Consider the following 25,554-nt stretch of genomic DNA (forward strand, 5'->3'; position numbering starts at 1 on the left):
GTAACCTTTTCAGATACGTCCTGTTGCAAAGGTCTCTCTTTAGACAGTTTTGTTGTGATGATACATTTTATTTTAATTGATGTATAAAATGCCCTTCATCCAAAAATAGATTTCAGGGTCAAAGTAATTTCAAAATTACAGAAACATAATAACTGTCAGGGGGGAAAGCTAGGGTATGTTATGTTTGAATGAATTAAGAAATACATAAAATCAAAAGGTGCAAAACCATTCAACCAGCTAAAAATATAATCAAAAATGCCTGAGGAAATTATATGATTTTAACCTGATGCCACAAAGAATGTATGCCTGTGCTGGCATACCATCCTCAGAATGGCTTTCTACAGTTGAGGCACCACCACAGAGAAGGCCCCGCTCTTCCATTCAAGCATAATGCACTTCTTTTAAAGGTGGAACACTGAGAAGGAATCCTATATAATAATGTCCAAGTTGTCCCTGCGTCCAAGCTGTCCCGTGTGTCCCTGGGTCACTGCGCATGTGCCCTAGGGATACAGGGATTGGACAGCAGAGACTGCGCGCGCGCACTCTCCCCCCCCCTCCTCCAACCGCCGCTCCCGCCGGACACCGCCTCACTGCAGGGCACGTCAGGGAAGCGAGGGTGGAGGCCGGCGAAGGCCTCCTCACAACCCTCCCTGGCCGTGAGGAGCGGCGGTTGGAGGAGGCAAGGGGGGAGAGTGCGCGCGTCCTTCCTGTCGGCGGCTGGGGGAGAGGAACGGAGGAGGAGAACGCGGCGCTTTCTCCTCCTCCGTTCCTGTCCCCCTGCCGCCGACAGCAAGGACAGGTCCCAGGGTTCGGAGAAGCGCTGCGCAAGCGCTTCTCCGAACCCTGGGATGTCTTCTTCCTGTCGGCGGCTGCGGGAGAGGAATGGAGGAGGAGAACGCAGCGCTTTCTCCTCCTCCGTTCCTGTCCCCCTGCCGCCGACAGCAAGGACAGGTCCCAGGGTTCGGAGAAGCGCTGCGCAAGCGCTTCTCCTAACCCTGGGATGTCTTCTTCCTGTCGGCGGCTGCGGGAGAGGAATGGAGGAGGAGAACGCAGCGCTTTCTCCTCCTCCGTTCCTGTCCCCCTGCCACCGACAGCAAGGACAGGTCCCAGGGTTCGGAGAAGCGCTGCGCAAGCGCTTCTCCGAACCCCAGGATTCTAGCGCCCGTTATTGAACGGGCTGAAAACCACTAGTTATGATATATTACTGATACAAGGTGAATTGTCTGATCTGTAATGCTGTTTTCTAATCAGTGCCAGCTAGGATCATACCCTAAAGCATGTTATGATTATGTCTTTATTTGGACCAACCACAGTGTTACAAGGTCATGAACAAACTCAGAAATCTTCATCAGGCACTTCATAGTGCTGCTGCCCCAGAATCTGCAGTTTATAAAATAGAATGCAGGAGAAGTTCTTCAGGCATTATTAGATTAATCTTGCAAGGTGCCATACATTGGTGCATGCGCCCAGAACTACTAGACCAAAAGAAGCAATCATGAAACTACATAAAAGTTCTGCCTACAGCTCCAGTGAAAGCTTAGGTCATAAAAAGTGCACCTGGTTCGGTAATGTAAGTCTACCACTATTAGTGCTGTTTGCACCGGAGCAACTGTTTTTGCTGCTGTTTTTCTAAGCACCTGTCGCTGTGACTGTTTGGTGTATGACAAATGGCAGATTTGGACAGTATGCTATTTCTTTGTGATCCACACTCTCTTATCAGATTATAAGTGAAACTTCTTTGGCCATTGAATCAATTTATAATCTAACATCCAATGCCTAATAACTTTCTCTAGTTGCTTGCAGCAACATGGTGCTGAGCCCTTTAATTTGGGGAAATTATTGCCGCTAGGAAATGTAAAACTTGGTAAATTTGTCTGGGCTGACAAAGAGAGTGGTCCTAAAGATAGAGACAAAAACTTCCTTTATTCTGGAATCTGCCTTTGTGATGCCTCCTCTCAGTTAGAATCCCAGCTTCTATTTTCTCCATTTGATAATGTAGCTGCCATCTATTCTTAACTTTCCTTTCCCTTCCTAAATTATCTTTTCTTAATGATCTTGGAATGGTCCTTTCTCACTCCTTACTTTACTGGGTAGACAATGTGCCTTATTAACAGCTTGCCCCTCCGTACTAAAAGCTGTCATTACATATTCAGTCCTGTAGCGGGCAGAATCAATCAGAGTGACTTTAGACATGACTTCAAGACCTGGGAATACTCCAGAAGGTAAAATCTGGGTGTGCATTGACATTAGGTCCTGGCAGTTCCAAGGAAAAGGCCAATAACAGTGTCAATAGCTAGCGACCATGCTTTCATCTTGTCCAGAAGTGGTTTCAATTGTCCTGTCGAAGAGTGGAGCCTGTTGCAAAAAAATTAGATGCAGGCGGTACAGTTCACGGCTGCATCCTCGTGAAAGCAGGCATGTAGTCTATCAGGTGGATGAAGTTACTCTTCTCTGGTTTGATCCAGCAATCCTGTGCTGGTTTTTAATCTTAAAGGGAAGAAACCTGTTTGCCACCTACAGACAGAGATGAGACTTAATTGAACCAAAGCAAACCCAACTATTCTTTTTTTTCCCTGTAATATTTCTTTTACAGTGCGGCCCCCTATCAGTACCATGGTAATTTAGCACCATTGCTGCCGATAAGGTAAAATACAGCAACGCCTCAGCTTTCCCAGATCCCTTTAATCCAGGCCTTTTCTTATTCAGTACATACCTTTTCTGTTCTCCCCTTCTATCTATCCTCTGTCACCCTCTGTTCCAGGTTATTTTCACGTTTCTCAGATTGGCTGGTTAAAGAAGGTTCAGTAGTAACTCAGCAGCCAAAAATGCTAAATCGCCTCTCTTACAGTTTCCTGCTTTGTGGTATTTTCCAGCTATTCCACTGCACTGAAACCTCTGCAGCTCCACGGAACGAGCTCAGCTGGTTAGAGCATGGTGCTGATGATGCCAAGGTTGCAAGTTCGATCCCCATATGGGACAGCTGCATTGCAGGGGGTTGGACGAGATGATCCTCAGGGTCCCTTCCAAAATTTGGAGACTTGAGTAATCTAAATGGGAGTTGCATTCTGATCTGCAAGCAACTTCAGAAATATTAGAGTGTGTCAGTCCACAGCAAATAATGATGATAATTGCCCACCCTTAGCACTGTCTCTCTCATGCACACACACATACCCTCAGCACTTGACTTTGTTGAATTTTCTCTGCTTTGTAGCTTAGAAATCTTTCAAGAGAGGCAGAATCTCTTCCGCTTTACACAAAGACCAGGGGAGGGTGTGTGGGTGTGGGTGTGTGTTTCCACATGCCATTATGTGTCTGTCTTTCGCATGGCATTATCCTTCCCCACCACCCTCCCCCACTATAATTTGGTGGATCTACCAGAGGACTTCTGCGTAGAGGAAAAGATCAGTGTGCTCACTATAGTACGTGCCTACACGTTCTTGCAGAAATCTGCTGCTGCAAATCAGAAGACAGAGGAGTGATTTTGCTGCTTCACCTCGTAACACAGCAATGCACATACTCTGCCTGTTGCTCACCTCCAGAGAAAAGGAAGGTTGTTGGTGTCCCCCCACCCCCGTGAGCAAACAGGTAGTTCAGATTTGAGAGCACCTGTGCCTTGCAAAAAAGAAGGCGTTGCCACTACCATACACAATGCTGGTACTTTTCACTTGCTGCTTTATAAACCATTGTTAGTGAGGGGATAAGAAGGCACAAACACAAAAGCAGCAACCCAAGTTCAAGGAAAGTGTACCAGTGATGGGGTGTTTTTCCCCCTAAGCGCTTGTCTCTGAGTAAAAAGAGATCAGCAACAGGAAGTGTAGATACAATGCCTCATTGCATAGTTGAAGTGTGAACTGTTTAAGCAGAAGAAACTAAAAAGAGAGAGAGAGAAATGTTTTATGGGTGTTTTATGTTTTATGGATACGAAGACTGAACAGATCTTGCTAAATCTACAGAGAGATGGTTCTATATATTCTTGGATGGTCTCTAATTTGAATACCAAATTGCAGGTGAAAATAATCAAGAGTTTGGGTCCAGGGTGCATGATGTTTCTGTCTCCCCCACCTCAATTTTACCATCTCAGCATCTCCAACCAGTTGGTTAAGCTGGAAGATGGTGACTGCCCCCAGCATCACCCAATGAGCTTTGTGGGTGTATGTCTATCTAAACTTGTATTTCCCTGGTCTAACTTTCTGCTACGCAACCCTGGCAATCTTTTCTTTCCCTTGTTCTAAAACAGCCTACTGCCAACTTGGTGCCCAGAAACTTTGAGGTACGAGTCTGTTTTAATGAATAGAAAGCATGGCCTCCGGCTTCTATTGGGTCCACAGTGTGCACCTGTGGGGGCTCTCGGGGGCTTATGGAAGTTGTAGTGCAGAACTTCTGGAGGGCACCAGGTTGGGGAAGGGTGTTACAAAACTACTTTCTCATGTTGGAAGCAGTTTGCATTTCTAGTTACTGGAATCGTTTACATATTTAATTAGCCATTCAGATACCCTCTGTGTGGGCCACATGGTTGGCAGTTTGGTGAGAGGTGAGTTGTTTTTAGTTCCATCGATTGTTGAAATGTTGCTACAATAGGAAGCTAGGGGTCATCTTGTTACATCCTTGGATTGTGTTAAGACAAATAAGTTTCCTATCCATAGGAAGGAGGTGAAACTCCTCCTTTCCCCCCAGATAAAACTTCCTTTCAATCTTCTTGCAACCTACAGTTTCAATTCTAAAGCCATTTCCTTGAAACCCCCCCCCCTGCTTTTCTTGATTTTACCTCCTGAAGACTGTGGTTGTTATTTTTCTTCCTGTGCTGGATTTCTGCAGTCTAGAGGAGTCCTGAAGAAAAGGACTATTTAAGCCGGCTAGATAATTGCAGCAAAAAATTAACACATCTCTTTAAGCAATCTTTTCAGCAATCGCTGCGCTTCCTTCCTTCTCTGCAGCTTTTAAGTTCTGCCAGTAAAAAATAAAAATAAAAATCTTCATTTATTGCACCTACGCAATATTATCCCTTTTTTCCCATTTCCCTCCAGACACGCTGAAAGTCAGCAGAAGCACATGGCAGAAAAGATGCCAGCAAAATAAAACCGGAAGCCATCAGACTGAAGAAACAAACTAAAACGTTTTGCTTCTGTGGTTGTACCAACGCTGATGCTCCACGGGTGGCACACAAGAAAAATCAGTGTTAGTCATTGATTCCGGGCGCAATGTGCCAAGCACCAGGAACCCCCCGCACGAACCCTTCCTTGAAACTAATGGTGGATGCACAGCGACTGTGCTTGGCGAATTTTTCCCAATGTCTGAAGCTTTATGTCCAGTGGTTGGCCTATGCCTTTTAATTTATTTGCTGTTGGGTTTATTTTATTTTTTACTTGTGCCACTAAATATTGGACAGTTCAATAATCTTATTGTAGAACAAAATGTACAGTACTTATAAACATTGCAAACATGAAGAGGGAAAAAGAAGAGAGAGGGTAGTTTTAACTTTTATTTTTGTTTATTTAGAGAGACCTTTAAGTTAAAGCAGTATTTTACCATCAGCTACTTTTTATTGTTTTTCAGCGTAGTTTTAAACAAATGAGACTGTAATTTTGATGGTGCTATACAAGTGAGAGAGAAAATATACATGCCTGCCTCGTAGTGAAGTTGTAGCTTTCAGTAATATGTATATTTTAATCAGTTTTCAACATTTTGTGAATGTTGACTACCTGACATTCATTTTTAGATGTGCTATTAACATGCAGTTGAGTTGAAAGAGTTACCTTGAAAGTTTTATGTATAAATATGTAAAATAAAAATTAAAAATTTCTTTCATATGATATGTCTTTTTGTTGACTAGTGGGACAACATAGTAATATATTCATTGAAGTACATGTGAAATTCCTATTTTTCTCATTTCAGATTATAAATAGATATATATAATATGAAAAGTCTCTCTTCATATATATATATATATATATATATATATATATTTAAAAAATGCTATTCACTTAGAACACAGATAAGTTATTATAGACTCACTTGAAGGCAGGCGCAAAGGTAAGGTTTAAAGTTAACAAATAAATACTATGTGCGCTGAAAAATGACACCTCAACTGTATACATAAACTTGAATTAAACTCTAACACACTTGATATGGGAATTGATTGCTTTTCTCCCCCCCCCCTCTCTCTCTCCCTCCCCCCCTCTCTGTCTGCTCTGCTGAGATTGCACTTGCTATCATCATACATTTTAATACGAGCTACAACCTCTTTGTGAGTCTTGTCCTTCTTCCCAAATTCATAACCCAGCTACGATGCATCTCTCCCATTCACTTCAATGGAAGCAGCAACTACATTTGCCAGTGATGGAGAACCTGAACCCCTCAAGATGTTGCTCACTGACCCATGTTGGTTGGGGCTCACGGGAGCTGAAGTTGGACTAACCTCTATTTTCCGGAGCATGCTATTTACTAACTATAATGTGAAATTAGAAAAGAAAAGAAATGCTCTTCTGGGTTCTTGCTTTTGTTCTGTTATTTTCAGAAAGCTGAAAAATAAAATGTTCTAAGCCTTTTTTTAATGCCGTTGTGGTGCATAGGGCCTAGATCACATGGCAGTTTTCTTCCAAGTTTGTGGCTTCCAGTGGGAGGATGGGAAAAGGTGATGAGAAATTGGAAGCAGCTGCCTCCCCAACCAACCAACCCACATCCTGATTGTCCACCAGCAAAGCCTTTTGCTTTACTGTACCATCTAGCTGAACTTCCAGTGAGACTGCCAGAGATTGAGGCAAAAGCAGCAGTTTTGATTTATGATTTTGTTACACCTGGATCTGAGCAGCCACTGTAGTATCTTTGAGGTCAGGAAACAATTGCAGAAGTGATAAGATGAACAACAATTGTGTTGTTTTAATCAATAACTGCCTAGCCAGGGTCAACAGGTCTCACCCAAGCTGCATTGAACTAACTTCCCAGGCTCTAGCCATCTGACCAATATTCACTGATAGAGGTCCTTAAAGCAACAGTCACATCTACAGCAGCCAGTTGACTGGCTGACAGCCCCTACAGCCAAAGGAACAACAACTGTAGCCAACTGGGCTGCTGCTGGCAGGCCAACCCGACTGGGATGGAATGAGGCGGAGGGCTCCACCCTTTACTCTTTTTTTGCTAAAATATTGCTGGTGCCGTATTGTTGCATGGGATTGGGAAGTGGGACAGGTGCCTGTGGACTTGTTTGACCATGCATAAGACTACAGTGGTACCTCGCAACAAGACGAATGCCCTGCAAGATGAATTTTTCACAAGATGAATGCGTCTTGCGATCTGATGGTGACTCGCAAGATGAATTCGTTTTGTGAGAAATTCGTCTTGCAAATTGCGGTTTCCCATAGGAACGCATTGAAATTTAATTAATGTGTTTCTATGGGCAAAAAAAAAATCAATGCATTCCTATGGGAAACTGCAATTCGCAAGACGAATTTTTCACAAAACGGATTGACTCGCGGAACGAATTAAATTCGTCTTGCGAGGCACCACTGTAATTGCACTCCTTAGGGTACCCAATGTGAGAGACTGTTGGGCCTCTACGTGATAAGCATCTTCTGGGGGATGGAAGGTGGAGCATCCTCACTCTGCCATTAAAGCACTGCTGTGCCACTTTTGACAGTCATGGCTTTCACCTAAGAATCCTGGTAACTGTACTTTGTCTATAATTATAATTATAATGATTAGACCCCGCCCATCTGACTGGGTTTCCCCAGCCACTCTGGGTGGCTTACAGCACAGGAGACTCCTGTTCCCCTCATGCAGCTTCCAAGTTCTCTTGAGTCCCCTGGGAAGACAGGTTGATTGTCGAACCATTTGGGAAATTGTAGCTCTTTTGACAAGAACAGGGGTCTCCTCTAACAACTCAGCACTCTTAACAAGCTACAACTCCAAGGATTTATTTTTTTCCAGGGGAAGCCAGGACTGTTAAAAGTGGCATCATCGTAGTGCTTTAAAGGCATAGTGAGGATGTGGCCTGTATATCTGAGTGCTCAGTTGCCAGAGCAACCAGAGAAGGCGTCATTGTTTCATTGTTTAGTGTGTGAGCTTACCAGAGCCACCTAGTGGACCAGCGGGGGAAATAAGGATGCTGGACTAGGTATATCAAGAGTGAAGAGCCTGAGGTCCAGGAACCAAACACAGCCTCCTAGAAGGTTGTCTATAGGAGAGTATGGCCCTTGGGCTAATATAGGACTCCCCAACCCATAGACAGGTCTTTGATAAGATCCAGCAAGGCTTATGCTCATGTGTAGACCAGGCCTGAAACTGCTTAAGCAAGACAGGAAAAGTAAGGAAACATAAAGTTCTAATTTTCAATACAAGGGAATAGTAGGGTTAGAGGAAAAGAGGCTTTATATCAGTTAGGAAAAGCACCATTTGGAAATGGTCTCCATAGATTTGCACAGTACAGAGCCAAGCTAAATTAGTTGTTACGATTGCAGGAATATTGGACTGCCTTTAGCAGTTTATTTCTTCCTTCTGCTTCTTAAAGTCAGGATTTCATTTTTGAAAGGGGATTCTGTATCTCCGGCTTTGATGTAAACCCAATCTCTGAGTGGGAAGTCCAAACTAGAAAGTATCAGAAACATAATATGCTACCGTAAAAACTGGAGTCAAGTGAGAGTAGCTGAGGTGTTGATGACAACAAGAGGCAATGCCATTCTCTGTGTGTCTTCTCAAAATATTCACCATCCTGACTTGAATATGGGTAGCATTAATTTTTCACACATTTGTTTCTTTATTAAAATCACCCCATCTTTTTCTTCTTCTGAAAAGGGAAACTCAAATCTTTGAATGCACTGCAGGAATAGCTTACTTTTATAGTTTGGTAAGTAAGATAGGAAGGTAGATTTGTGTAAATATATATATATATAGCTGCTAAAATCACAAGCACAGAAAACATCATGAATACTGAGAAAAACTATCCGGGTAATAATAATAATAATTTTATTTATACCCCGCCCTCCCCAGTCAAAACCAGGCTCAGGGCAGCTAACACCAATAAAATTACAATAAGACATAAAAGAAAAGAAGAACAACTGTAGGGGGGGGACACATGCCAGCCCTACCCATCACACTTCTGAATTTCATACTGCTATTTGCATAATTGAAACCATGGGCACCAGTAGAGTTTTAAATGGTGGCTTCTTCATACCAATAGTTGACTGCAGAGTGAACTTCATCAGGACTGCTGCAGAGGTTAAATCTCTCGTCATACAATCTGCTGCTGCTCTGTCCTCTCCATAGCTATTTATTTACATTGCAGGGGGGGGGGGGCAACCACTGGAATCATGATTTAAAAGGCATTGATTTGACCCTATTTATCAGATGTTCTGATGAACTTGCAGTGGCTATCTGCATCATTCTCTGTTAGTAGCTCCCAGAGTATTTTGACGATACTGGAAATAGAGATGCTGCTCTTTGGTGTGATTGAGCAAGGCGGCACTATTTAAATGTTATTACATGTTCTTTAGGGGGACGCGGGTGGCGCTGTGGGTTAAACCACAGAGCCTAGGGCTTGCCGATCAGAAGGTCGGCGGTTCGAATCCCCGCGATGGGGTGAGCTCCCGTTGCTCAGTCCCAGCTCCTGCCAACCTAGCAGTTCAAAAGCACGTCAAAGTGCAAGTAGATAAATACCCTGTTTCCCCTATTTTAAGACATAGTCATAAAATAAGCCAAAGCAGGATTTTTAAGCCTTAAAGGAATATCAGCCATACCCCGAAAATAAGACATAGTGATAGGCACAGCAGCAATGCCGGCCGTGGCAGGAGGAGGAAAACAATAAGACATCCCCTGAAAATAAGCCATAGTGTGTGTGTTTTTGAGGAAAAATATAAGACTGTGTCTTATTTTCAGAGAAACACGGTAGGTACCACTACAGCAGGAAGGTAAACAGCGTTTCCGTGTGCTGCTCTGGTTTGCCAGAAGTGGCTTTGTCATGCTGGCCACATGACCTGGAAGCTGTACGCTGGCTCCCTCGGCCAATAGAGCGAGATGAGCGCCACAACCCGAGTCAGTCACGACTGGACCTAATGGTCAGGGGTCCCTTTACCTTTTGCATGTTCTGTAACTCTTCCAAGGTTGCTTGACTACAATACCCATCATTCATGACCACTGGCCCTGCTTGCTGGGGCTAATGGGAGTTGGAGTCCAACAGTGAGGTGTTGGGGGGGGTGCCAGGTTCCCCATTTCCTGTTTTAAGATGACCTCCTTATTGGCATAAGTGAAAACCTCAACTGTCTGTTCTTGAAAGTAACACCTCTGCATGGGATTGAGTGCAGTTTGAGAAAGGAAGTAATTAGCCCAAGTACTAAATATCACACTGTACTGAAAGAGTTATTTTTAGTCTGCCCCTTTAATATAGGGGTAGGTTACCGGTACCTATGGCCCTCCAGGTGTTAGTGGACTCCCGTCAGCTCCAGCCAACATGGCCAATGACGAGGGATTGTGGAAGCTGGAGTCCATTAACATCAGGAAGCTGTGCAGGTAAGTCACCCGTGTTTGAATACTAATCAAACCATCTTGCACAGTTAATATCAATCTTGTGAGAAGGGTTTATATGATTCAACTTGTTGAAGGTCTTTCTGTGGTTTGGGTCAAACTGTGATAACTGAGTTGTGCCAAGTTTCAGGAATTTGGCCTGTGTTCTCTATGTCAAGAAACAATTTCAGAAGAAAAGGTGAGATTTATTCTGAATTTTTTAAATATTAAAAAAGACAAATGAATTGGTTGGCACCGTGTGCTTTTTTTTGGTGGACTTTTATATTGTTGATCCCATTTTGATCTATTTTAGAGATTCCTGGTGTGTGGTTGGTTAAATTTTGGGTTTTTAATCCTTTCTAGGAACTTTATGAAGATTTGAGTATCCAATGGTTCAGATTCATAGAGTTTTGTATTTTTAGAAAAATAATTTCTCCAGAATTTATTTTTTGTTAATTTTTTCCCACCTTTTGCATTTTAAGAGTGCATCACTCGTTTTGCTTGCTTTAGGCCTACTTGTCTCAGGAGGGCAGATTTTTTGTTCTTGAATTCATAATAATGGGCTGTGTGTGCTTTTATTGCTGCTAGACTATTAATTGGGGAGGGGGTTGACTGTAGAAATTAGTTTGTGTCTTTATGTTCTGTATCATGGGTAGGCAAACTAAGGCCTGGGGGCCAGATCCGGCCCAATTGCCTTCTAAATCTGGCCCGCGGATGGTCCAGGAATCAGTGTGTTTTTACATGAGTAGAATGTGTCCTTTTGTTTAAAATGCATCTCTGGGTTATTTGTGGGGCCTGCCTGGTATTTTTACATGAGTAGAATGCGTGCTTTTATTTAAAATGCATCTCTGGATTATTTGTGGGGTATAGGAATTTGTTCATTTTTTTTTCCAAAATATACTCCGGCCCCCCACAAGGTCTGAGGGGCAATAGACTGGCCCCCTACTGAAAAAGTTTGATGACCCCTGTGTATTGTGTGAATTGTGTAAGCCATGTTGGGTGAATAGCACTAAGAAGGGCGGTCTGTAAATCCTTTGTAAATAAATACATTTTATTCCCCGACTCAGAGAGCTGTATTCAGGCAAGGCATGTGTGGGGAAGTTTTGACCTCCAGATCAGGCATCCCCAAACTCAGCCCTCCAGATGTTTTGGGACTACAATTCCCATCCTCCCTGACCACTGGTCCTGTTAGCTAGGGATGATGGGAGTTGTAGTCCCAAAACATCTGGAGGGCCGAGTTTGGGGATGCCTGCTCCAGATGTTTGCTGAACGACAACTCCCACCATCCCTCTCCCTTGACCATACTTGCTGGGGCTGATGGGAGTTGTATTCCAACAGCATGTGGAGTGCCAAAGCTTACCCACACCTACGGGGAGTCACTAGAGCGGATTGTGTCCTTAACTTTTATCAACAGCTTAATCCTTACTAAAGCACAGTAGCTTGCAAATATTTTTTCTTGGGTATTAAGAGCCCAACAAAAAGATAAAAGTGAGCCCAGTGTAAAGAGTATTCTGATGCTTATCACAAATGCAGCTTTCCCCTGTTAACAGAAGCCATGCACTTGATGAAAGGTTAAATTATTTATTATTTATTTTAAGCAACCACGTCCTACTTCTGCCCCCAGAAAAAAACAAAACAGATGTAGGCTAATAACAATAAAACACAACTCAAAATGACACGCAATAAATGAAATTTGAGTAGTGGGTGTATGTATTTATTAAACAGAGGGTGAATAAACCACCTACCATATTTGAATGGCAGTGAAAGCTACACTGCACAACAACCAGTGCCGCTCTGAGAAACTGTGCTAAGCCATTCCACAGTGATTTATTGTGCAAGATTAATTGTTTGCAGGGGTAGCTGTGTAATGACATCTCTGTTCCCTCACATGCACGCTCTTCTGAACTGTAACCAGATTATTGGGCCTAAAGGAATGAATTGGTTTTAAAGAGGCTGCAGCAAGCTGTTAAAGCAATGGCTTAAGATCTATGTTTATAACATATAAGTACATCTGAGTTAGGAACTGGGAACTTAAGACTCTCCAGCCATTGTTGGAATACCATTCCCATCGTCCCTGTCCATTGGCCATGCTGCCTGGTGCTGATAATAGAACCAACAGCACCTGGAGGTCCTTTGGTTCCCTATGCCTGCTCAAAGCCAAAATAAAGCTGAAGCCATTTTACCCTCCAAGCCCTGTGCTTCACAGAGTGAAGTAGAAATTTTGGCTTTGAAGGTGCCAGTTTTTTAGCTGCTTTCTCTAAGACAGGGCATAGGCTTTACTTCCCTCTCCCCCCCCAAAAAAATTAAAATTTGTATGTGTATATGTATTTGGAGGATGGAGCATTTGGAAGATGCAAAGTGTGACAGCAAACATGCTTTTTAAATAAACAAGTAAAAGTTGCTTTGTAGAAATAAGTCGCGCCTGCTTTGCATGTAACGAGCTATGGCGAACATAAACCAAGGTTGATTCAACTTTGTTTGTGATTGGTTAAGTCACTGGGTTGCCTACAAAGCTGTGGGCTGGGTTCAGAAAACCTAATAAACCAGGAGCCTTGGATCCGCCAATGCAATGGTGCCCACAGGGGCTTTCATTGGTGCCTCAGAGCAGGTGTCCCATAATCTGAACTTTTAAAAAATGAAGTCTCTAGCCATCCCAGGAAGAAAGTTATAGGGCAAAATGTGCAGGTACTTCCTAAGCGATTCCTGTGAATAAATTACCAAGGTAAATATGTGGAAGCCCTTGTCTAAGAATCAAACGAGATGTGATGGTGGCAGTTGTGTGTATCACACACAGCCACAAAGAAAGCATGAAGTCTTGTTTTAAGAGGCGGGGTGGTGGGTAAGTAGCACTGATATTTCCCCCACCTGTGACTTATTTCATGGCAGCTTCTCTACCCCAACATAAGTCTGCTTTGCCGATACCAGAAGTGGCTGTGGCTGGGCAAAAATCACGTGAGCAGAAAAGCTGTGAGGAGGGAAACACTGTGGTGAAAGATTTCAGGGAAGTTAGCATCTATTACTCTCACTCAAGCTGCCTTTTGTGGTTAAAAGTGGGCCCCAACCTCCTCTAGCTCTGACTGAACCCAAACAACTGTATTTACTCAAATATAATACTTTTTTTGTCAAATTATGTTGCAAAAATTAGGGTGCGCATTAGATTTGATGGCGTGTTACATTGAGTATTCTCTAGACAGATTTGTTTAAACTGCTTTTAGAATTCTATTTTGTTACCCACCCTCAAACATCATGGTGAAGGGTAAGAAATTGTTAATAATAATAATATTTAAAGCACATTGAATTAGAACAGTCACTATGTGGCTTCATGGTGGAGGTTAAGAAATCTAAATAATAGTGATAACAGCAATAATACATATAGAACTGCAACAATTAAGTTTCACCCCCTTAAATGACACCCCCTACTGCCACCATCACATTAAGTGTAGTCCTAAGATTGAATTTTTTCCCCTCTCAGTCCTTCAGATACAGGACAGAATATATTTTGTCGTCTGAGGTGGAACAGCAAATTGCTCTGCTGTTTCACCACCGACCCTCCCCAAAAATCAAGGTGGATAGTAGCCATAGCTGCCCAATTTTTATATTTTGGCACGTGAGGGGGGAAATGCCACAAGGAGTACAAATAAAATAATGGTAAAGAACTAATTATTTTTACTTCCCTTTCATAACACCCAATGTTAGCTGCCAGAGTTGACTGCGTCACACTGCCTAACGGCAGTCCTGTCAATCAACAAGAATTTTTCTAACATTAGTTATGCAGTTACGGTAATTGCTTCCATCACACAGCTGAGAAAGTCATGTCCGCACAGTGCTTTGTCTGCATGTTGTGTTGGAACTGGAGGGAGTGGTGAAGGAAAAACCATGATGCCAAGGAGAGGAGATCTTCGCATCCTAAATATTTTGTGTGGGTGGCTCTCCTTTGTAGACATTTCTCTCAGATGCATGGGTTCTCCACAAACTCTTTCCTCAGATAGGGTAGCACCAGGAACAGTGGAGGGCAGCGCAACTTCCAAGAATATGTGCCACAACAGATACTGCAGGAGCAACATGTGTTTATTCATCGCTTCACGTGAACATGCAGTTTCATTTTCAGAAAATTGGGGAAATAGTGCAGCTGGGGATTCTGTGTGGTTAGTGGTGTGGAGATCATGGTACATGCATGCCGCCATCTGCACAATAAGGGACAGGTTCACAGCTCCTCTACCATGCAAACACCTCATGTACCATACAAACTAGGGTTTTGTTTTTTTCAGAACTTACCTCGGAAAACCCTACCAAAAGTACCCTCATTTAGCTCAAATGCAAACCGTGATTCCTTGCAATCATTCCCATTTTAGCCCTGAGTCGAGAGTGGAGAAAAGGCAACAAGGCTTCAACGATGTTCCTGGACAGCCATTTTAAACCTGTGGGGAGCTTATTTAACCTTGTGGCCTTGTGTGCAGCAGCCATGTACTTCAAATGTGTAGCACAGTGAAGCCGGCAGTCATTCGCTCCTCTTTATTTGCCTTGGTTCACTGCCACTGAAATAATTGGAAGAGAGGTGAGAGACAGGCCCATCACCACAAATGAGAAGTAATGAGTTGTCTCGGGCAAGCCAGGAGTTCTCAGCCTCAGGCAGTGTGATGTATTGGCAGTCGTTTAAGAACAGTTGAGGCCTCTGCTCCCCCCTCACTTCCCCTGACATGAATCTGAGGGATCTTCTCTGAAATTGATAGTCTTAAAACCAACATAGTCTATGTGGCACACATCTTGGGTAGCTGGGGACACTTTGTACTGACTATGTAATCCGAACACCTTGAAAGTTAACCCAGCCTGGGCCCCATCTGCACTAACACATTTACCTCCTTATCATACCCCTTCAAAGTGTCATGGCTTCCACCAAAGAATCCTGGGAACTATACGTTACAGGTGCTCAGACTTGCTAGGAGACTTCTATTCCCCTCAAAGAGCTACAAGTTCCCTCAGAAGAGAGAAGTTAGGCAGGCTGTATCCTTGTTGCTCTTCTGCCAGCAGGCGAAGATCATCTTGTTCCAACAGACCTATGTTTAATTGTCTATTATTATTATTATTATTATTATTATTATTATTATTATTATTATTATTTCTATGTTTTTAGCTGGTGTTATTTTATCTGTAAGCTGCATTGTGTCCCTGTCAGGGAAAAAGGTGGGATGTAAAATAACAACAACTTGTTAAATCACACTGGGAATTATAACACACTATTTCCCAGGGCCATAACAATCAATAAATGAATTCCTTCCAGCAGCACCTTAGAGACCAACTAAGTTTGTCATTGGTATGAGCTTTCGTGTGCATGCACACTTCTTCAGATACCATGCACACGAAAGCTCATACCAATGACAAACTTGGTCTCTAAGGTGCTGCTGGAAGGATTTTGTTGTTGTTGTTTCGATTACGTCGGACCAAGACAGCTACCTACCTGTGACTAAATCAATAAATGGGGTGAGTTAGCTGCTTTAACCAGCTGATTATAAGTGTCATGAAAGTGCAGTATGTTGCTATTTATTTAATGAAACTGTATCTTTACCGCCAGGGATGAGAAGGAATGCTTATGGCATTTGCTGCCTCAGGTGTCAAAATAACTTGGCCCTACTTCCATAATATGCCTCTTGACTTGAGCAGCAAGAGAGGCTTTGGCATTGCACCTTAGGCAGAAATGGGCATTGGACCATCTCTGAGCATTCCTAAGTCTTCCTGCCACACACAAACAAACCCTCAACTCACCAAACACACTCTTAGCAAAATTTGCCCCAAGAGAACCTTATAGTTGGATCAACCTAGAATATGTTCTCCAATGTGAAGTTTCACACATTGTTACTTAAAAAAAAACAATGTTTACACACATGAAAACTAATCAGATTGGGAATTTCTTACTTCAATAAGTGCCTTTTAACTAGATCATGGAAATGAGTGGTTTTTCATTTTTCATTAACTTTTACTTCCAGTGTTTTCTCTTCCTACAGCCATCTCTTAGAAACACCAAAGTGATTTTAAATGGTTGGATAACTATATATGGTATTTCCTGTGCTGGCTGTCTCCTGCACTAAACATATTGTGTGCTGGTGTAGATCATCAGATTAATGGATTAAATTACATTTTTTAAAGTAACATTCTTTCTGAGTCAGTCGTATTGCTTCCGATCACGGCTATTCTCTGTCATCGTTTCATCTCAGAAATGGTTATTGCAAACGCATGCCACCTTGTGGTCTCCAAAGCTGTTTTCAGTTTCTGTCGTCATGTTTTTGTTTTCTGGTGGTTTAAATGATTAGTTCTAAAGTTAATATTCTTTTAAAGCTATCATTTAAGCACAATTTTTTGAAAAAGTTTTTTTATATATAGTCTTTTAAAAAATAGAAGTAATATGGGATGAAATACATTGTGAAAATAGGCTTATGCAGTTTTATTTAATAGGGGCTGCACCCTATTAGTTCAGTCATCTTGTGCTTACAAGTACGTTTCAATTAGTATATATATAATATAGAGCTATGCGGTGGTGTGGCCTAACATCTTCAGATGAGATCTCTGTTTGAGAAATCCAAAGAAACCAAATTTCTAATAAGTTGTTTCTCTTTCTTTGGTGAGATGCATGTTTTCCGTTTCAGCAATCTCCCAACATTTTGCCCCAAACCCACTGTTGCCAATGAGTAGTTGTGGCCATTCCTTCTGCAGAAAGCTGCTTGTGATTATGAAATGAGTTCTCCTCTGTGTCAGTTTCTAGGAGTCAAGTATTTTTCCATACTTAAGATAATCAGTGTAATATGGCTGTGTCTGTATAAGCTGTGCCAATGAACAGTTCGAGGGATGAAGCCCAAACTTCTGAATGTTGTTTTGCCAATGCTGTGCCAAGTCTGCCTTTCAATTAGCTATGTAAATTGCTTTACTATCCAAAGATAGAAGTAACAGGGTGTAGCGCATAGCTGAGATCAAACTATTCATGTCACTTTCAGTTGTCTGAATTAAATCCTCAAAGGGAGTCTGATTCCTTAACATTTGTGTTACTAATCCTGAACTGAACATTTGTAAGTGGTGGAAGATGATTATCTGCTCCAACATTCTCTCTCTAAAAGAAATTATCCCTTAGTAACTCCATTATCTTTAAACTGCCTAGTATAATTTTTCCTCCAGGCATCAAATGGTTCCTTTTTCTGTCCTGGCAATGAACCTGTAGTGAAATCCAGATGGGAAACCACTGGGAGCAGCTTACTACTTCAGTGATCTCAGGTACACAGCATTTCAAAGAGATGAAAATACGTAGGGCACCAATCTGGCTTCTCTTCTCATCCATTTAAGTCAGTGTAGGTAAGGGAATCTTACATGCACTGCAAACATCCTGAAAACCAGTCTCTCCCATGACCCCATAATGTATGCCTTGTAGGAGGAAAGGAGATGTCTATCTTTTTCTTAAAGAAAGTATAATAATAATAATTACTAATTTATTATTTATACCCAGCCACTCCAGGCGGCTTCCAACAGAAAATTAAAATACAGTAATCTATTAAACATTAAAAGCCTCCCTAAACAGGGCTGCCTTCAGATGTCTTCTAAAAGTCTGGTAGTTGTTTTTCTCTTTGACATCAGGTGGGAGGGCGTTCCACAGGGCGGGCGCCACTACCGAGAAGGCCCTCTGCCTAGTTCCCTGCAACTTGGCTTCTCGCAACGAGGGAACCGCCAGAAGGCCCTCGGCGCTGGACCTCAGTGTCCGGGCAGAACGATGGGGGTGGAGGCGCTCCTTCAGGTACACTGGACCGAGGGCATTTAGGGATTTAAAGGTCAGCACCAACACTTTGAATTGTGCTTGGAGACTAACTGGGAGCCAATGGAGATCTTTCAAGACCAGGGGTGATTTTTCAGCAGAAAAACTGCATGAGAGGGAAGAATCGAAGAGCCCCCCTTTTTTCTGTCTTTCTTTTTCTTGTTTCTTCCTTTCTTTCTTTCTTTCTTTCTTTCTTTCTTTCTTTCTTTCTTTCTCTCTCTCTCTCTCTCTCTCTCTCTCTCACACACACACCCCTCAATGCTTGACTGCTGCTTCAAATGGCAACCTTGTTTACAATAAATAGTAATAATTGGATGCCTGCTACGTAAACACAACCTTAAATTTGGGGGGTTGGGTTTTTTTTAAAAAAAGAACAACAACAACAACAAAACATTGACGACTAGTCCCTCAGTCTAAACCCATTGATATAAGGGTAAGGACAACTGAAAGTGAATGGAACTTGCTTCAAAGTTTGTGTTGGTTGAGGGGTTACACATGTTTACATAGTTTCACAGAGAATTCATGTTGATGGTGTTCAAATTTCCCAAATGAGACTAGAAGAGCTCTTTGTCAACAGGTTTCACCCAGCAGAGGAAGATAAAAATCCTCTGTGATAAGCAGTTCCTGTTTTAAATATGGCAAAAGCGTGCAGGTTACAAGAAACCTTGTCCCAAAGGTCAGAGCAGCTGCTGACAGTTGTTTTAAGGGCAGTGTTCTAGGCTAGATAATAGAGCACGGGATTCCCACCCACCCACCTTCCTAGCTAACGTAACTGCTGAGGGCCACTTCATACTCTGGAATTTATTCCACATCATTGAACACACAGGAACTGGTCTCATTTGCACATACCACTAAGCAAACAATGGCTTAATGTGAAAAAACAAGTGTGCTGCTCACATGCATGGCATGAAAGTTGTCACCACATCACACCTCCTCTGCTGTTGCACTGCCAGGAGCTGTGCCATAGTCTGGCTTAGTGTTACCTGCAAGCTCAGACTCTATTTCCCTCACTTCACACAAGTGATGTGCTTTAATCGAAGTTTGTTCTTGATTTACCACTTGTGGTTCACACGTAACACTAAATCAAACCATAGCTTAGGTCTCAGCTGTGCAGAATTCCAGGAGAAGTGAAGTGGCTGCGACTTTTACCCCTTACACACCAACACATTTATTCACTATAGTTTGGCTCGCCATTAAGTCTGAACCTGCCCACCGTGTCTTTTATGAATAGTATTCATGGGTTATAAATCACAGCTTTTTCTACAAAATCCTTTTGATAAAGCAAGCTGAGAAGCATGCTATTTGTTATGATTGTGACATCCAGTTCTCTATATAAATCACAAGGAAGGCAGAAGCTGCGAATGCATCACAAACTAATAGTTGGAGCCTGTACTCAGGTGAATCTGAAAAAGCCAACTACCCTTACTTTGTTTATTCACAATTCCTAAACTTTCCTGTAATCAAGGCAGCTTCCACAGCAATAGAAAATCAATACAAAGCAACACCATTTTAAAGCAAAGAAACAAGAGTATCAGCATATTAAACTCAGACTGCTGTGAGAAAAAGCAATCAAATGGAGGCAGCTAAATATGTACCAGCAGTGTTTCAATTCCTCAATATTTGGGGAGACTACCTCCCCCCAATTGATGGGCATTGCCGTTCAAATGGTGTGGATGAGCCACATCATGTGATCAATTCTGCGGGGCGGAACCTACATGCTCCCCCCCCCCAATATTTTATGGTACATCTGAAGGTGACGAGACAGAGCACAGAGCCTTCCCTTAGGGCTATAAGACATATCTATGCTGGATTTTGAAGGGGCAAAGGAACCAGAGACCAAATAGCAAACATGCGCAGGATTATGGAGAAAGCTAGAGAGTTCCAGAAAAACACCTACTTCTGCTTCATTGACTATACAAAAGCCTTTGACTGTGTCGACCACAGCAAACTATGGCAAGTTCTTAAAGAAATGGGAGTGCCTGATCACCTCATCTGTCTCCTGAGAAATCTCTATGTGGGACAAGAAGCTACAGTTAGAACTAGATATGGAACAATTGATTGGTTCAAAATTGGGAAAGGAGTATGACAAGGCTGTATATTGTCTCCCTGCTTATTTAACTTATATGCAGAATTCATCATGCGAAAGGCTGGACTAGATGAATCCCAAGACGGAATTAAGATTGCTGGAAGAAATATCAACAACCTCAGATATGCAGATGACACAACCTTGATGGCAGAAAGCAAGGAGGAATTAAAGAACCTTTTAATGAGGGTGAAAGAGGAGAGTGCAAAATATGGTCTGAAGCTCAACATCAAAAAAACCAAGATCATGGCCACTGGTCCCATCACCTCCTGGCAAATAGAAGGGGAAGAAATGGAGGCAGTGAGAGATTTTACTTTCTTGGGCTCCTTGATCACTGCAGATGGTGACAGCAGTCACGAAATTAAAAGACGTCTGCTTCTTGGGAGAAAAGCAATGACAAACCTAGACAGCATCTTAAAAAGCAGAGACATCACCTTTCCGACAAAGGTCCGTATAGTTAAAGCTATGGTTTTCCCAGTAGTGATGTATGGAAGTGAGAGCTGGACCATAAAGAAGGCTGACCGCCGAAAAATTGATGCTTTTGAATTATGGTGCTGGAGGAGACTCTAAAAAGTCCCATGGACTGCAAGAAGATCAAACCTATCCATTCTTAAGGAAATCAGCCCTGAGTGCTCACTGGAAGGACAGATCCTGAAGCTGAGGCTCCAATACTTTGCCACCTCATGAGAAGAGAAGACTCCCTGGAAAAGACCCTGATGTTGGGAAAGATGGAGGGCACAAGGAGAAGGGGACGACAGGGGACGAGATGGCTGGACAGTGTTCTCGAAGCTATGAACATGAGTTTGACCAAACTGCAGGAGGCAGTGGAAGACAGGAGTGCCTGGCATGCTCTGGTCCATGAGGTTACGAAGAGTTGGACACGACTAAACAACAACAACATACTGGGTGTCATTTTTTTGTTAATTCATAGTGTTGCATTGTTCATAAAAACACCTACAATACCTCAAGTGCTGTACAATAATGGAAACGGCAAGATCACAGGAAACTGCTTTGATACCAAATCATACTATTGTCTGCTATACTGAAAGGCAGCAGCAAATCAGTATTTCAGACAGAAGTCTTTACCAGTCATATCTGGAAATGCTGGGGATTTAGCCTGAACTTTCTACATTCAAAGCATGCGCTCTGCCACTGATCTATGGTGCTTCCTCTGGCCACGAATCCCTCCCATCAACCTCCCTGCTCCATTGGCAAATCATCCATAGTTAAGAGTAATTTCTTGCCTTCAGCCTGTTGTTCTTACTCAATAGATTTTGATTTGGAAACTGTCAAGGCTTCAGCAAAAGGGCATCCCCCAAAAAATTTGACTGGCAAGATGCAAGGGCTGGGAAGTTTATACTCCTAGATTGCCTAAGAAAGAGCTCTTGGAAAGCACTGGTTTCTGGGATGAGTATTTTCAGAGCCATTTCCTAGGCAGTAAGACTTCTGGTTCTGCTTATCACTGCACAAATGAGTTGCACCATTAATGAGAAATTATTACAAAAGTCGGGTGCCTGCCCTTCTCTCTGCCGAGTGATGGCAAAAGCCCATGTGGTTCCAGACACTCACACAGTGGGGTCTGTGCTCCTTTGGAGAATTGAAGACATGGCGGAGACTGTTGTGGCTTTAAGAAATATGGTTTATTCACCAATTTACACCTTCCGTCTGCATGGAGGGAGTTCAGATCTTACTGCATGGTCATTTCAAGAGGGGTTTGTGCCCCACAGCAATGCAGCTCTGGGGCCCAAGGCATCTCTTCAGCCAGCCTCCCCCAAAGATGGATCCCAACTCTTCTTCCTGCTCCTTCTTCCCAGCAACAACTCCATTTTCCTGCCCCCTCAAACACACACACCCCATCACCTTGGTAACATCTCACTCCCCAGGCCATTCCTCCCTGATGGCTCATCAACGCCTTTTGTTGTGTTAACAGGTGTGCTCTTCACTAAGCCAGCCAGGCTGGTTTGCATAAGCCAGCCCAGGAATCCCCTGTCTAGCACAGCTCTGTAGCTTGTACTCTAATCCATATCCCAAGTAATCAAAATCATAACATTTATTCATTCCTAGGGTTTGGAGAGGTGGTTCCCCCCCCCCAAAAAAATCTATAACAGTGTGTTAAATTGATGCTATCCAAGTAACAGTTTGACATGAGGGAAGCATAATACTGTAGTGGAAATACCCAGAATTCCCTGGAAAGATGCCTAGGAGCTGTCAAATTTAGAGTTGCATAAGTGTGGTAACACAGAGGCCGGCTTTTTTGGTGGTGGCACCAGTGCCCCATTGGTACTGGCACTCCGCCATCTCTTGAAGACACACCTGTTTAGACAAGCATTCCACCAATCTCCTGACTCAACCTCCTGTTTTAATTGTTTTGACTGCTTGCTTACGCTATTGTAATGGTTTTGCTGTTTTAATGGGCTTGTTTGTTGCACATTTTAATTCTGGATTTTTGCTTTAATGTTCTGATGAAAAATTTTTCTTGTGTATTTTAAATATGCATGCCCACTTATATGTATATATATCTAGTTGTATATAATGTGTCCTCATTTAAGACTCTCCCTTTTGATAGTTCCTTAACTTTAAACCAGATTTGGAGTGGGCAGCCTTCAATGACAGGGCACTTTCAAGCAGAGGACTGTCCTCTGTAAAAGTAGGATACATGGTCACCCTGCTTTCATTACTTTTAGAGCATTCAAAAGGACCCAAGTCTACAATCCTGAAAACTGCCCAAAGGGAAGCCAAAGGGACTTAGGATGAAGTGCAAATGGAGGAGAACAGCCCTCAGAAGAATCCTCAAACATTTTGGTGAGCATAGATATGCCACCAGTAGTGTCTCACTGACATTACAGCTTGAAAGAGGCATGCCAGGGGCATGCAGAACAACCATAGCTAAGTGGTGGGTCATCTGCTTAGCATGCAGAAGGTCCCTGGTTCAATCCCCAGCATCTCCAGGTAGGGCTGGGAGTATCTACTGCCTGAAACCCAAAAGAGCTGCCGCCAGTGTCCACAATACTGGATGTACCAATGGTTTGACTTGGTGTAAGTCAGCTTTCTATGTTGGAAAGGGCCATGGTTCAATGGTAGAACCATGCAGAAGGTCCAGAGCTCTAACTGGAGTGGGAATGTCTCTTGCCTGAAACCCTAGTGAGTTGCTGCCATTGTCAACAATGCTGGGCCAGATGGACTTCCTCTGTTCACAGGTGGTTCATCTGCAGATTCAAAAGCGTCCTTTTCCTCTGGAACACTCCTGAAAAGGGCAGGAAGAAATTGACAGCCCTGAAGTTAAACTAGGAATTTTCTCTCCCATTGATAACAGTGGGAGGGGAAATTGGGACAGGGGAAATAAATTGGAAACAATTATTTTTTAAAATAAAAAAAAACCTCATCCCAGACAAATACTTTCCATTCACTGGTCAGAATAAGACAGCATGGATTAGAAGGTGGTGACTTCTCCACCAAGGGATCTCTTCACCTTATGATTGCTTGATCTTTTTTCTTTTTGCATTTCTGAACATCATTTTAGGCAGGGTGTTTCCTTTATGGAGCTTGCGCTTCTGATGTTGTTGCTGGAAGGAGAATTGAGTTGATGCAAGGCAGGCATCCCCAAATTTGGCCCTCCAGATGTTTTTGGCCTACAACTCCCACTATCCCTAGCTAACACAGGACCAGTGGTCAGGGATGATGGGAATTGTAGTCCCAAAACATCTGGAGGGCCGAGTTTGGGGATGCCTGATGTAAGGCAATGAAACTATCCTGATCTAAGTTTTTCATTTGGCTTAACAAAGGAAAAGAGAGAGAAACAGGGGGGCATGTTAAAGGGTTTCAGGCAACGCAGAGGAAGTATGAGTCAATAGGCCAAGTGATTCTTGTGGCACAGCAGCAACAGGTTCTCACTTCCTCCTTAGCAGTGAGAAGACAGACATTTCTCAGCTCTCTTGGTCTCTACACCAACAGAAGCTAAAACTGGGAAGGACAAGATGCAAGAGGAGGCATACAAATGTCGGGGAACTACATTATTACATTGCATTACTGAGGCATCATTCATCTAGCGTTGGGAATTGATCTGTGAATATTGTGCCCAGAAACATATAATGACATCAAACCAAAACAATTCAGAAGTTCTCTTTTCTGTTTCTGTTCCATGCAACCTGCTCACAGATAGTTCGTACAACCCATAGAAGTGTGTAGTATAACATTTTCCTGGATCAGATCACTTGAAAGCTTCCCCACCAAAAACTAAGTTGCTTTCTGTAAATGCTTTCTGTTGCATTTAAATTTCTCCATGATATACTAATACTGATTCAAGTCTTCCCTTGCTTGTATATATGTAACCAAAACAGACACAACCCCCACACAAGATAGAAATGGTGGAAGACTCAAGAGAGCTCCAAGGTCAGGGGTCATGACCATTATTGCCTCCTGTGGAAGAGAGTGCAACAATTTATCTATGCACTGCATGAAGAAATACTTTCTTATCTGTTTTGAGGCTTCCAACACTTAGCTTTGTTACAGGAATTCTAAGGTCTCATATATAAAAATCATATGTTCATAAATTTGCAAGGCAAACACATACATAGGTATATAAACCACATGTCTGAAATAGTACAGGAGAGCAATCCTGAAGCCATTTTGACTCTTCCAGTGACCTCAAATATTTTCTGCAGAGAGGAAGGAAATGGGAAAGTCTCCCCATTGTCTCTTTGCTCACAAATTCTGTCTTAAGGGCGTATTTGAATAGGGTGAGTCTGTGACCTGGATTCAGGAGCTAAGTATTTAGCATCTCAAAAGGAATGGCCAGGCTGCCCAGGTGGAGCAATCAGTGACCATTGTCAGGTATCCTGACAAACAGGATTTCTACATCACATTTCCTGTGATGTATTTCTGTTGGAGACCACCACTGCCTCTGATGTATGTATGATGTTTTGGGGGTGGTCTTGAGCTACAGGGTGGGCAATTTCAAAAGTCTATATAAGGGCTTGCACACCATTGTTCGGGGTTCCTCTCCTCCCTCCCTGCGTAGGGTGAGCGGGGGACCCTGTTGCAACAGTTTTAATAAAGATCAGGCTTAGAAGCTGCTTTGCTTCTAAATATTCTCTGGTTGGCCTCTGTTATTTTCTCCCTCTGTTAGGGAATCTACGTTAGGACTCTTTATGGGCTCTTTGATACCTCATAAGGGAAAAGGAGCCGTTTCTTA

General features: G+C 42.8%; 1 protein-coding gene across 12 annotated transcripts in view; it reads left to right on the forward strand.

Moving 5' to 3' along the window:
* SCHIP1 (schwannomin interacting protein 1) overlaps positions 1-5,807 on the forward strand; it is a 381,034-nt gene extending 375,227 nt beyond the window's left edge. For 8 of the 12 annotated variants that reach the window (XM_060274435.2, XM_088669141.1, XM_088669142.1 and 5 more), the window contains one exon: positions 5,025-5,807. In XM_060274435.2, coding sequence (XP_060130418.2) covers positions 5,025-5,076 — 52 coding nt within the window. In that variant the 3' untranslated portion in view covers positions 5,077-5,807. Of the gene's footprint in view, positions 1-2,593; positions 2,645-5,024 lie in introns of all 12 variants that reach the window. The other 4 variants (XM_060274433.2, XM_088669140.1, XM_035132875.3 and 1 more) reach the window with 1 other exon arrangement.
* Positions 5,808-25,554: the final 19,747 nt, after the last annotated feature.

This window comes from Zootoca vivipara, chromosome 5 (assembly GCF_965207765.1).
Source record: "Zootoca vivipara chromosome 5, rZooViv2.hap1.1, whole genome shotgun sequence".
Lineage (NCBI taxonomy): Eukaryota > Metazoa > Chordata > Lepidosauria > Squamata > Lacertidae > Zootoca > Zootoca vivipara.